At 35.9% G+C, this 14,291-nt stretch overlaps 2 protein-coding genes across 2 annotated transcripts; both read left to right on the top strand.

Annotated features, from left to right (window-relative positions):
- The first annotated feature begins 1,437 nt into the window (after positions 1-1,437).
- LOC122591356 (delta(12) fatty acid desaturase DES8.11) lies at positions 1,438-2,915 on the top strand. Its single transcript, XM_043763621.1, has 2 exons — positions 1,438-1,516; positions 1,635-2,915. The coding sequence occupies exon 2, from the start codon at positions 1,660-1,662 to the stop codon at positions 2,791-2,793; it is 1,134 nt and encodes a 377-aa protein (XP_043619556.1). The 5' UTR covers positions 1,438-1,516; positions 1,635-1,659; the 3' UTR covers positions 2,794-2,915.
- A 2,645-nt stretch (positions 2,916-5,560) lies between these two features.
- LOC122591604 (delta(12) fatty acid desaturase DES8.11-like) lies at positions 5,561-7,055 on the top strand. The gene is made up of 2 exons (XM_043763864.1): positions 5,561-5,630; positions 5,732-7,055. The coding sequence occupies exon 2, from the start codon at positions 5,760-5,762 to the stop codon at positions 6,891-6,893; it is 1,134 nt and encodes a 377-aa protein (XP_043619799.1). The 5' UTR covers positions 5,561-5,630; positions 5,732-5,759; the 3' UTR covers positions 6,894-7,055.
- Positions 7,056-14,291: the final 7,236 nt, after the last annotated feature.

Genomic DNA, 14,291 nt, shown 5'->3' with positions numbered 1-14,291 from the left:
ACCCATACACCAGTCACCACTGGTCCCTGTATGGGTAAACCCCATATCACTTGCACATCTTGCAAGGTGACAGTGGCTTCACCAATAGGAAGGTGAAACGTGTTAGTTTCCGGACGCCATCTCTCCACCAACGTGTTGATCAAAGAATGATCAAGTTGGCAAATACACGCCTGGAAGAATTGGAAAAACCCGACACTCCTGAAATGGACAAGAACTTCCTCGGGCACACCTGCCGCCAGCACTTTAGCCAGCCCTCCATCACCTTTCTACAACGTGGCACTATCACATCACGGTTATGGGAGATGTTGTATGAGCGATGATCATCTCGAGCTTGTAACCACAACAACTCTGGGCTTCTAGAACCACAGCTAACATTAACGAATGCCATTTTTAATTATGACAATACTGCTTTTGTTGATGACAAATAAGGGAGTTTTTTGCTGTTTTGGTTATGAAAATATATGTTTGCGTGCTTTGCTATGTGAAACATGTATCAATATAGATAATACTATCTGCATAAATTGAATTATGTTTGCATGGTGCCAGTTTTGTCTTGATGCAAAACCGGTATTACAAAAACCGGCTTCGAGGTGTATAGTCGTCACATCAAGTGTCAAGTCGTCTGCTGCATGCTACTGTTTACCTGCAAAAAGCTGACAAAGTCTGAAACCGGTATTCCAATTACCGGTTTCAAACGTCCTTTTTTTGAACCTGGTAATGCAAATACTGGCTTGGAGGCAAAAATTTGAAACTGGTATTTGCATTATCGGTTTACCCGGTTGCATAACTTTTTTTTTGTGAAAACTTGTTTGACAAAACACCCTTAAAGAATCACTGTTTCAAAAAAAAATTCCCAGATCATCACATGAATCTATATTTTGTGCCTAGATAACTTGAACAATAAGTCCAACGTTTTAATTTTTTTTAACTACAAAAGTATCCGACTCATGTCACAACAGAAAACAATTTCAAAACGTCACACCACCACAATTTTTTTCAAAAATATATATACATTTTTTAATCACTGTAAAAACAAAAGTAAAGATTTTGACTAGGCAAAGAGATAATTATGGAGTAGCGCTATAGACGACATCCATACGACTATACTTACTTTTACCCAGGATCGAAATGTTGGAAATTATAATGATTATTTCATTTTCATACGACTAGTACTAGCTACACATGAAAAATCCTGCTTTTTATTTTATATATATATATATATATATATATAAAAGAAAAAGAAAAAAAAAAAAGAACCCCGTCCATCATGTATAGTGTACGTAAGTTGTAACTACCAGAATTTTGTTGTCATCATGTATAGTCTTAATTAGAACTATATTATTATGTTGTCAATTTTCACTGTAGAGTCAAAGTTGGCGAGTCAGCCAATCTATATTGCAAAGGGAATTGTACAAAAACTTCTATAAAACTTCTTGCCTATAAATACAAAGAATGAGGAAGCTCAAATTAAGACAATCACAAGCTGAAGTGAACTCAAACATCACTTCTCTCTGAGGTCACACATTCTTCTTTTAAGTTTTTTATTAACTAGTTACTGTCTTTTATTCTCCTTCCTGTTTTATACTAGTTTACTACATATGTCTAGCTAATACTATTAGTTTTGGTGACTGCAGGTTAATATAAGATCATATCGACAACATGGGTGCAGGTGGTCGGATGTCGGATCAATCTGAGGGTAAGAATATCCTCGAGCGTGTCCCAATTGATCCTCCGTTCACATTAAGTGATCTAAAGAAAGCAATCCCTGCTCATTGCTTCGAAAGATCTGTCCTCCGTTCATCCTACTATGTTGTTCATGATCTCATCATTACCTACGTCTTCTACTTCCTTGCCAACACATATATTCCTCTTTTGCCTGCCCCTCTAGCTTACTTGGCTTGGCCGGTTTACTGGTTTTGCCAAGCTAGCATCCTAACCGGTTTATGGGTCATTGGTCATGAATGTGGTCACCATGCCTTTAGTGAGTACCAATGGATCGATGACACCGTTGGATTCATCCTCCATTCTGCTCTCTTTACCCCGTATTTCTCATGGAAATACAGCCATCGAAATCACCATGCCAACACCAATTCACTTGATAATGACGAAGTTTACATTCCTAAACGAAAATCCAAAGTCAGGATTTACTCAAAGGTTCTCAACAACCCCCCTGGTAGAGTGTTCACTTTGGTTTTTAGGTTGACCCTTGGGTTCCCTCTATATCTCTTAACTAACATCTCTGGCAAGAAATACGGAAGGTTTGCCAACCACTTTGACCCCTTAAGCCCAATTTTCACTGATCGTGAACGAATTCAGGTTGTCATATCAGATATTGGTATTCTTGCTGTTATATATGCAGTTAAGCTTCTTGTAGCCGCAAAAGGGGCTGCTTGGGTAACTTGCATGTATGCTATTCCCGTGATAGGTGTACATGTATTTTTCGTTTTGATCACATATTTGCACCACACCCATCTCTCATTGCCACATTATGATTCAACCGAATGGAACTGGATCAGAGGCGCCTTATCAACAATCGACAGGGACTTTGGATTCTTGAACAGGGTTTTCCACGACGTGACACACACTCACGTCTTGCATCATTTGATCTCATACATTCCACATTATCATGCAAAAGAGGCCCGGGATGCAATCAAGCCAGTGTTGGGTGAGTTTTATAAGATTGACAGGACTCCAATTTTCAAAGCTATGTACAGAGAGGCCAAGGAATGCATCTACATCGAACCAGATGAGGATAGTGAGCACAAAGGAACATACTGGTACCACAAAATGTAAACCAGCTGATGGACCTAGTGCAACTGTGACCTTAAATTGTTCCATTTTGTATTCACTATTCAGTATAATGAACTTTGTAATATGATTGAATAAGATAATTAATGAGTTTCATTCCTCAAAAAGAGTTTCTGTGAACTTCCTTCCGACCATTTCCAATTTGAAGTATTTTATAAACTAATCTGTAGTCTCTGTACTCCTTATTACAAGTTGCAAGACCATGAATATATACTGTTCAGTTAACAAGTAATAAATATTAGACAGAATGTCTTGGTACGAAGGGGTAACACGTACAGAGATGGCGTGCTACTAGTATCATAATATTGTATTGTACAACTGTATAATACAGGTATGGTTAGAAATATTAAAAAGAGTTATAAGTTTATCACTAACCTAGTTGTGATAACGTGTCGGCTGAGTTTGCCAATGACATGGACTTATTAATGTTTCTTAAATAACTGATTTGCGATTGTTTTACCTCTCGGGGACTGGTCTTGAGTTTCTTTTATCCCATTGGATAACACCTGGTTAATGGTTCATCAGATGATCATTCAGAGACTCCATGTACATTGTAACGAACTCAAGTTTTTTTTCAGATTTTGGGTATGAGTATCTTTGGTTTTGGATTCGTTTTGTCAAATGAGAAAGATTTATGTTATAAAGTTGAGTATGAGGATTTGATTAAAGAGTTTCCTCCTAAAAAAGCAAGATCAGGTTCAATAGAGAGACGGGGGAAGTAGGCTGGTTTAATTTTCAGTTGGAAATGTTTGGAAGTTTAATTTATACGACCGAGAGCTATAGAAGCTGTCTGGTTTCATCTTGTTTGGTTTGGTTACTGTATACCGAAGCACTCTTTTCTTTTGTGGCTCATGATGAAGAAGAAACTAAAGACTCTGGATTCACTAAGTCAATGGGATCTGTACAGCATACTAGAGTTCCATTAGTACGCACACTCTGTTTATCATAACCGGACTCACACTCTCATTTGTTTTTTCATTCTTCTTATGCTCCATAGGTTTGGCTTGCTGCTAATAAGAAGGCCGACATCAATCAGCTCTCTCTGGTTTGGACTCGATTGTTAATGGCCTTATCCCCTCGACTAAAAAGAAATCGTTCTTCAGTGTTGTTTCAAAGTTAATGTGATGGAGTGTTGAAGAGAAGGCTACGATGTATTTAGAGACCCAAAATAGAGTTTCTAAAGATGCCTCACTAAAATGGGGATTACTTTTATAGGGCCCTGTTTTCAATGTACGGAAGTCTCACGACCGCTGGAATGAGGAGCTTAAAGCTGCAAACTGTTGAAGGCAGTTTGGGTCGACCTTTGGGTCCAAAAACACCATTTTCTATATATGAGTCATTTTTTTGAAAGACTAAAAAACTGACCACACCCTTGAAATTGGTGTGCCCACCCCGAGTTCAAATCCTGGTCCTGTCTAAAATGGTTTGCCCTCCCATGTGTTGAATGGATATAGCATAACAACGGCCCCCTTTTCAAATGTCTTTGGCAGGATTTGAACCCTGACCCTCCAATACGAAAGCCCTAAGAGGATAACGCCCTGACGACTAGACCAAGACCCCGATGGTTATTTTTTATGAGTTATTAGCTTTTTTATCTACTTTCTCGGGTTTTTTGGATTTTCTTTTTGTCATAACTTTAGGCCCACTTGTTATATTAGGCCCGTTCAAATTTTGCACTATTGTAAACCTAGAGAGGCTATTCGGTTATTGATTTTATAAAAATCAATTTTCTCTGTATACATAGATTGTGTTAGTGTGAAAATCCCTAATTTTAGGTATTCTTTTGAATCAACAAATTTTTGAAGAATTGTTCTTTGCATTCTCGCGAATCAACAGGTTCAATTATTTATCCTAAGTTTCCACCTGCATCATAATGCTAGAGGCAACGGTCTATTTTATTTGGCAAGAAAGAAATGCAAGACTTTTCAAACAAAGGAAGAGATCGGTTATCAGATGGAAACGGCTGTGTTTGAAACGATTCGCCTAAACTTAATGACATTCAAATTCAGAAAGACAATGAGGGTGGATCGAGCAGTTTCTCTTTGGAACTTACCTAAGGCGCTATAGTATAGCTTTTGTTATTACTCTAGTCTTTATCTGTTTTAGAGGCTTGATAGGTCTATGGGGTGAGGTAGTCGGTTACCTCTGTGAGTTCTCTTTTGGCTTGCAATCACTCGACTCTTTTTTTTTGGGGGATTGTTACTTTGGTCATGTCTACCTCATATCATCTGTAACTTTTGTGAGGTTAACATATACTCATCCGGGTAAAACAACCATTTACCCCAAAAACTATAACTAAAATACACTAAAACATTCAGTGTTAACTAAGTTGTATTTTAGCTGTATGTAAATATTTAAGCTGTATATTCGCATAATAACACGTACACATCTATATCTAAATATCTATATACATACCAATTATAGTCCTTTCGAATTTAGTTAATCACTAAAATCAACATATGAGTGGATGGAACTACTAGAATTTTGGATTATAGTCTACACATAAAGAACTGATGTATATCTAATAATATTATATTGCTAGTGTAGTAGAATATTTCGATCAATGAATCTTTTCTTAACTAACACATTTTTGGTATGTATGATCCATCCTAAACAGTCAAAGTTACTAGCTAGTGTAGCAAATTTGAATAATATAATGGTAGTAGGCGACAACAACATTCAATAAACAATATTATTCTAGTATTATTATTGCAAGTGAACCAAAGTTTATGTGAACTACTCTCAGCTATAAATACAAAGAATGAGGAACCACAAGAAAATCAGCAGAAGAAGAGAGCTAAAACATCAACTCTTCCTCTGAGGTGAGCACTCTCTAATACAAGTTTTTTGTATTATTATCCTTTTGTATTAGCTAGTTACATATATAGCTTATATTAGTATTGATTGATATTTTCTTGTGCAGGTTAATAATATAAGATCATATCGACAACATGGGTGCAGGTGGTCGGATGTCGGATCAATCTGAGGGTAAGAATATCCTCGAACGTGTCCCAATTGATCCACCGTTCACATTAAGTGATCTAAAGAAAGCAATCCCTGCTCATTGCTTTGAAAGATCTGTCCTCCGTTCATCCTACTATGTTGTCCATGATCTCATCATTACCTATGTTTTTTACTTCCTTGCCAACACATATATTCCAATTCTGCCTACCCCTCTAGCTTATTTGGCATGGCCGGTTTACTGGTTTTGCCAAGCTAGCATCCTAACCGGTTTATGGGTCATTGGTCACGAATGTGGTCACCATGCCTTTAGTGAGTACCAATGGATCGATGACACCGTTGGTTTCATCCTTCATTCTGCACTCTTTACCCCATATTTCTCATGGAAATACAGCCATCGAAATCACCATGCCAACACCAATTCACTTGATAACGATGAAGTTTACATTCCTAAACGAAAATCAAAAGTCAGGATTTACTCAAAGGTCCTTAACAATCCACCTGGTCGAGTGTTCACTTTGGTTTTTAGATTGACCCTTGGGTTCCCATTATATCTCTTGACAAATATATCTGGCAAGAAGTACGGAAGGTTTGCCAACCACTTTGATCCCTTAAGTCCAATTTTCACTGATCGTGAAAGAATTCAGGTTGTGCTATCGGATATTGGTATTCTTGGCGTTATTTACGCAGTTAAGCTTCTTGTAGCTGCAAAAGGGGCTGCTTGGGTAGCATGCATGTATGGAATTCCTGTGATTGGCGTACATGTATTTTTTGTGTTGATCACGTACTTGCACCACACTCATCTCTCTTTGCCTCATTATGATTCAACCGAATGGAACTGGATCAGAGGCGCCTTGTCAACGATAGATAGGGACTTTGGATTCCTAAACAGAGTTTTCCATGACGTCACACACACTCATGTCTTGCATCATTTAATCTCCTACATTCCACATTATCATGCAAAAGAGGCCCGGGATGCAATCAAGCCAGTGTTGGGTGAGTTTTATAAAATTGACAGGACTCCAATTTTCAAGGCTATGTATAGAGAGGCCAAGGAATGCATCTACATCGAGCCAGATGAGGATAGTGAGCACAAAGGAACATACTGGTACCATAAAATGTAACCAAATCCAGATGGACCCAATGCATCTGTAATCTTAAATTGTTCCAATTTGTAATTTGTATAATGTAATTTCCTAAAGAGTTTACAGGCAGGTTGTGCTTGATCACTCAACCATATATTCTAAGTATCTTCATATATATAGACTTTTCTTATTTTGGGAACCTTTTTTTTTGCAAGAACTATGAGAACTCCTATAGATGAGGTGTAATTAGAATATAGATGTTTAACAGTCATTTGCAAAATGACAGATAGAAAATAGAAGTTTAACAGTCATGGCCAAGGATGGGGTCTAATTAGATAGACATATGAGATAGTAAGGAAGAATGGGAAGGAGTTCCTCCTATTAATAATCATTCCTGAAGTATATACTTGCCATAGTTATAACATAGTTGGGCTGGAACCAACTGGTAAAAATGGCATAAAATCATACGGAGTATTACTTAGGTAGTAAAGTCAAATTAATGTGAAATGTCTCTGTTTATTCCTTACATAGTCACTCATATCCATAGAAAACTTCAGAGTTTTCTATATTTTATAGGGGAAACAAGAGGACAATTTTAATTTTGCTAAAACTATGATAACGGCCTTGTAGCTGTGTGGCGTGGGCTGTCTTTCACTATGCAGTTCTTCAATCAGTTTGAAGATCACAATTCTCATTTTTCGCAACTGCATTCACAATCTTGTTAAACAGTTTGAACAATATATGATTACCTTCATGATGGAGACCGACTTTGATCACCATAAGAGACAGAGGATTTAGTCTCATTAGTGTCAGTTTGGACAGGAACGCGGTTTGTGTTAGATTCAATATGCTTAGGAAACCGAGTCCGGTTAGAGACAGGAACCCGCCTTACACTATTGGCAGGGCGGGTAGGAGCCCGAGTCTGGTCAGCTGCAGAGACAGAAGACTGACTCTCATTAGTACTAGAAGTATGACCCAATAGCAATGAACTTGTTTTGGTGGGAGATGGAAGACTAGTCGAAGACTCACTGGACCCTGGTTTAGTGTTCGGGCCAGATGAGGTGGCGGAGGAGTTCAATTTTGGGCTATGGTTGGAAATTGACCCTAAGAAATGGCTTTGATATGAAGCAAAAGTGGACCTAAAGGTCTGGTTTAGATTTGAAGAAGCTTTTGAGGCGCTCGATGGTAAACTATAGCTCGGTTTAATAGAAGCAACTTTCAACTCTGTGTTGTTGTTTAAGTTGGTAGAAGCAGGTGATGATTTCGACTTGAAGTTCAGGTTCACATTGTTATCACTATCTGATGAATTCATTGCAGGCTGTTCATCATTTTTAAGAAACGAACTCATAGCCTCTCTCATCTTATCTTTGGTTTTGATGTTCTCTGGCATGGAAACTGTGAGGCTTGATCTTGAATTACTTTCTGACAACTTATGGACTTCAGGAGCATCCATTGTTGATGCTGCTTGCCTTTTTGTATTAGTATCAGCCGCAACAACGGATGCATCTGATGGTACCTGATCCTTTGATTCTGCATCCGTTATTGTGTTACTAGAGCTTGTATGTTCCTCTCTGCCTTGCTCAGCATTTCTTTTCTCTGGGTGTTTCTTAGAAATCAATAAGGGAGCCTGCTTGTTCGGCGCTGGTGTATCCTTGGATTCATAGGCTGAAACATACACATATATACGAATTCAGCTAAATTTTAAAACAACGGAGGGGGTATTGTTATATTTGGATTTTGCCAAACATAGCCCAAACCGCCAAAGATATATGTTTAATATACACGCCTATGTTTAGGGGGCGATTAATTTTATGTACAGTGATAATTTATGCATGTTTTAACATGTTAAACATATCCGATCACTTATTTCTTGGATGGATGTTCCTAAAACTACCCCCAAGTGGGACAACGACACAAAGGATGCATCAGGACACACAAGGACACAAGAGCATACTTTGTGTTAGTCCTGTTGCTTTAAAAAATTTATGTAGAATACTGAAGTGTAGGAAAGTACATTACTTCGGGCATCTTCTCCCCCTTTGTCGTGAGCACCAAAATTCGATGGACGAGTGATGGAAGGATGTCCTGATTCATTTTCTTCACGTTGGTTCTTCCCACTAAAAGATTGTTTCAACTTCTTGGCCTTCTCTTTAACTATTGCTAGCACTGACTTCTTGTTAAGATGAATCAAATCGACTTCTTTGTCATGGTTTTTTTTCTGCTTTTGTAATGAAATTCGTGACCACTTTGAGCCATCACCTGATATTGAAAAAAGAAAAAAGAAAAGCCAAATAAAGTTAGTATTTTTAGAAGAGAAATGATATGTATCTGACCAAACTAGACTCATTCAGCCCAGACGACCCATATCAAAAAATAAGAGCGCTCCTAATGGGCTTGTCATTTTGCTCGTCGCTTTTTTCTAGAAACCGATAGGCAGGTCTGGCCCAACTAGCTTGTTGGGTTAGGCAGCCGTATAAGGCCCCCAAATATTTAGGCCCCCAAATTTTATATAAGTTTTGGGCTTTAAATTAATTATTGGCTTTTATTGAACACAGAACACATTGCTTTGTATATCAGTATATGTGTGGACGTGTGGTGTCTTGGAAATAGTTATGTCCATGCCTTCGGTCAGCCTTTCACTCTTCTAATTTCTCTCTCTCAAATACGCATACAAACAACCTCTTACATACACATCTTTTATCTATTTCTTTTCAAATACATATATTGAAAGAGGTGTCTCATTTTCTATAATTCTATACATATACATATACATACACATATACATATAAAGAGAAGGGATCAAGTGAGAACCACATATATGGTGAGAACCGTGAGAACCATTGGAAAATCATCTCTAAGGGCTTTGCCCTTAGCATTAAGGGCTACGCCCGTACCATAACAACCGTCACCATCTCTTTGATCGCCGCCCATTAAATCCATACCATTCCCATATGCGTCCGGTGACAACCCCTTTAGAACGGATGTAGGGCAACGCCCGTATCGTATCCATACGTTTTCTTAACACATAACCCATAAAAAAAAAATTATTTTTATTTTGGAATGGGTTTTTGTTAAAAGAAAATAAAAAACAAAAAAAAGTTTCAAAAAATGAAAAATAAAAATGAAAAAAATAAAAAAAACCACACAAAAAAGAAGAAAGATGGAGGAAAACTAATGATTCTCACAGTTCTCTCCATATTTATGTTTCTCACGTTAACCCTACCCTACATATACATACTACTTTATGATTTCTTTTATAGTTAAATTAATGGAACATTTTAAATAATATTTATTTAACCTTAAGTTATACAGTATCTTATTTTGAAAGTTAGTCATTTGATAGATTTGATTTTATTATGAATTTAATCTGTTAATATGTTTGAAATTTATATCTATTTATTTATTGTTTTGATTAGTTTATTGATTTTTTGATTAGGAGGACAAATGAATAAGTTGAAGTTGTAAAAAGGTAAATTATTAAGGATATTCCATATACTAGTTTTTAATAATATAAAACAACTCTTATAAATACTAGTCTATTCACTCTCGATTGTTCATCAAATATATATTTGAAAACTTTTGTAAGTATAGTGTGTTTTAGATATAGTTATATAGATATGTTGTCTCTGATATGTGCTTAATTTGGGTCATTAGTTTATTTTTGACGTCTTAAGCTCAAATAAAGACATCTAAAAAAGGCCCCGAAACTGATCTTGCTTTAGGCCACCAAAAAGGTCGAGCCGACATTGCCGATAGGCAGCGTCTCGTTGCTTTACAAAGCCGGTTCCCGTTGTCGGGTAACCGCCGAGCAATCCACGAGCGAGTGGGTGCATCCTATTTCTCAGCCATAGGCTCTTTCAAAAAAAAAAAAAAAACTAACAAACGGTATATAATGATTATAAAAAAAGTTGTAGGTAGAGTAGTATAGTGTCTTTTAAAAATCATAAACTGATGAGACATAGTGTAATTGCATTATCATTTCTTGTAAATTAAACAAAATCTATTAGAAACGCAATGAAGCTTACGTTGTAAAAGTTGTTGAAATGTCGGCGATTTCTCAGCTTTGGAACTTTTGAATAGCGACGAGTTTTGAACTCTTTGCCCGATTGAATTCTCTTTTTGAACATCTTCTCCTCGAGCCATTGTCAGAACTTCATAAACATATATGTATGCAACTCTAGGTTGTTGTTCCCTTTGGCATTAAAGAAAAAGAGAAATAAACGATCATATAATCAATCTGCTTACATGCCCCAATTTTAGGCCCAACATGTCGATCAAACATAACTCAAGGAAAGCCTCATTATCATGTGACCTTCATATCCACACACATGGCATTTTGTATGAGTGGTCTATCTTTTTTCATGTTCCATTTTTAGTCACTCAGCGAGTCACTGGATTTCAGGTTGACATGATAAAGACTGTATAGATTAGATTAATTAAAGTGAGTATACTATGATCTTTAATTCATGGTATATTTCTTTTTGGCAAAAAGTTTAATGTGCTTGCAGAGTATGTGTGTAACAAAAAATAATATACATATGACAAAATCAAGATTGTTACCATGCGAACTATAATCATCAAAACCACAAACAAATATGCTTTATCCACTATAATAAAACATATAAAACATATCTGTTTAACATTTACTTTCCCAAAATGTTCATATATTAAATCTATATTTACTTAACATCATTTCCCTCTACTCAAATCTCAACCAATCATTTTTTTTCTTTCTCCTCCATAAATCATTTATTCATCCAATTCATTTAAAATCTTTTATTTCAAAAATCGTACATTGATAAATAATAAAAATTATATGGGTGTTCTTAAAATTTCATGCTCTTTCATTAGAGATGTCATTCGATATACTTTCGACCAATTTTTAAATTCGAGGGCAGAACCCCTATGACTAAATCATTTGGTTATCACACTTTATGACCTATCACCCCACCATCTCACCGCCGCAACGCGCAGGTACTTGCTCTCGTCCACTATAAAACAAATCTACACACTTTAATAAGGCATACGTAATATGGATTATTCAAGAATCGATGTTTATTTTCTTTTTCTTTATAAAAAGAATGAAATTAATATTACATGATTAAAAGTTCATTATATTCACATAGAAAATCATCACTGAAAAACTGTAAAAATTTCACATAACAAATCGTATCCGAATCTAATGCCAAATTTAAAAAAATGTTATAAGAGAAAGAGATACACTGAAAATATCAAACGACACACATTATTTAAATTAAAAATGAAACGACATGCAAATCCGTACTTTCTAATACTCGTAAATAATGAAACGGGCACGTAAATCCGTACTTTTAGTTTTATCGGGGATAGAGATTATGTAGTTGTTAGAAGCATAAATTGGTATATACTAACTCTATCACATTTTAATATTTTAATCCTTAAACAAAATATCATTTATTTATTACAAAAGTAGTATGTGATGAATTTTACACCCAAACATTTAGGGCGCTTTTGATTCGCGGAATGTTTTTACAAGGAATGGAATCTGACGGAATGGAATAGAATTTGAAGGAATGGAATTTAATTCTGTGGCATGTTTGGTTGTCAGGAAACTGAATGTAATACAATTCCTTTTGTCTGTTTGGTTTGTAAATCTGTCAATGGAATTGGAATGGAATTCTAATAAAAGACCAAAATACCCTTAATCCACAAATTTTTTAAATTATTATACATTTATAGAAAAACATAATAAAAATGTCAAATGCAAAATATAAAATACATACAAGTAATATTGTGGATATTTTTTGATGATCTGACCATTGAACTAACATGGAAAAATTGTGTAGAATTTACATAATGCAAAATATCATTTCGATAGATATATATAAATTCATATAGATACAGCAGCCACAAATATTATCATAAATTCAATAGATATATATAAATTCATGGACACCATCATAATAAACCATTTTCCATCTAATTTACTACACCATCATTGGAAAGCATTTTAGTACAGTAGCCACAAGTATTATGATAACTAGTAGTGATCCAAATTTTAGTACAGCAGCTACAAGTTTCATCTTAAGTAGTAATCCAAAATAAATACAGCAGCCACAAGTTTCATCTTAAGTAGTGCAGCCACACGTATATCATTATCAAAAGCTTCACAAAAACAAGTACTGCAGCCACCACCAGATACCCATATTACTCTTCAAACATGAACTTCACAAAAGTCACTCGATCATCTCCTTCCAAATTCCAAAAGTTTAACACCGCTTCTGGCTCACGCATGATCTTTCGACTAGCCTTGAACTTGTCCATAAGAGATATTGATGGAATTTTGGAAATTTCGGCACTCACCATGGATGTTTTATCTTGCAATTCTACTTCAGCTTTCAACAAATTAGCCAATGCTTCACGGAATTCTTTACCAAGTAAAGCAGCTGCATTGCTGATTTCCTTAAAAGGATCAAGTCTACTTTTCCTTTTTCTAGTACGAGCACTTGAAACTTCTTCACTTTGCACATTTGTAGTAGTAGGTGTAGCATGGCTAACTTCAGTGGGCTCATCAAGGTTGTCTTCCGTGTGTTGCGATTGTTCTTCCAAGTTTGCATCATTTTCCATCTCAATGAAATCTCTAACTCTGTCACCTTGAGCTCTATCTTTCCCAAACACACTACACAGATCTTGATAATGAGGAAAAGGCTTATTCCTCCATTTAACAGCCCCTTTGTGTGTCTAGAAACATAAAAAAAAAAAAAAAAAAAAAAAAAAAAAAAAACAAGTAACTATTTTACTAAAACAAAATCTAATTTAGATCAGCCATGTTATTTATATTTATAAAAGCCCCTCAAAATCTAATTTTACAAACACAAGTAACTATCTTTCCCTTTGTGTGGGAATCTTTCATCCCACACTGCTGGTTCAGACAGTTCCACACTTGTTGACGTTATCATAACCAAATCCACTTGTGTTTGTACCAGTCACCATATCATAAACGACCTGCCAATCCTTTTTCATTGTTTTTATCCTTGACTATATGAGGTTTACCCGTTATACCCGCATCAGGGAGTGATACTTTTAAAGCTTGCTCTAAGTGAAGCAAATACCCAGACTTAAAACCATTGTCAGCTTTGTATAGCCCGACATTTACCATACTGACAAGTGCTTCGACAAGTTTGGCATCTTCAAATGGAGACCAGTTCCTGTAGTTTCTTCCTCTTTCTCCCATACCTGTTCAAAACAAACACAAGAAAGTAATACATCATACCTGATCACATACATATACATAATCTTTAATTAAATACAACCAATGAAACACAAAGCACAAAGTATCATTAAATATGACAAAGATACAATCAGTTTGTCGACAATACAAAATCTAGATAAAGATAACTTTTATCATCAACTTAATACAAGTTTTCAGTGTGTAGAATTCCAGGATTCAAACATAGT

Source organism: Erigeron canadensis, chromosome 3, assembly GCF_010389155.1.
Source record: "Erigeron canadensis isolate Cc75 chromosome 3, C_canadensis_v1, whole genome shotgun sequence".
Lineage (NCBI taxonomy): Eukaryota > Viridiplantae > Streptophyta > Magnoliopsida > Asterales > Asteraceae > Erigeron > Erigeron canadensis.
This window is presented reverse-complemented; position numbering and strand designations above follow the sequence as displayed.

Bases quoted from the DNA above. Each gene is read 5' to 3' on its own strand.
- LOC122591604 (XM_043763864.1), top strand. From the start codon at position 5,760: ATGGGTGCAGGTGGTCGGATGTCGGATCAATCTGAGGGTAAGAATATC.
- LOC122591356 (XM_043763621.1), top strand. From the start codon at position 1,660: ATGGGTGCAGGTGGTCGGATGTCGGATCAATCTGAGGGTAAGAATATC.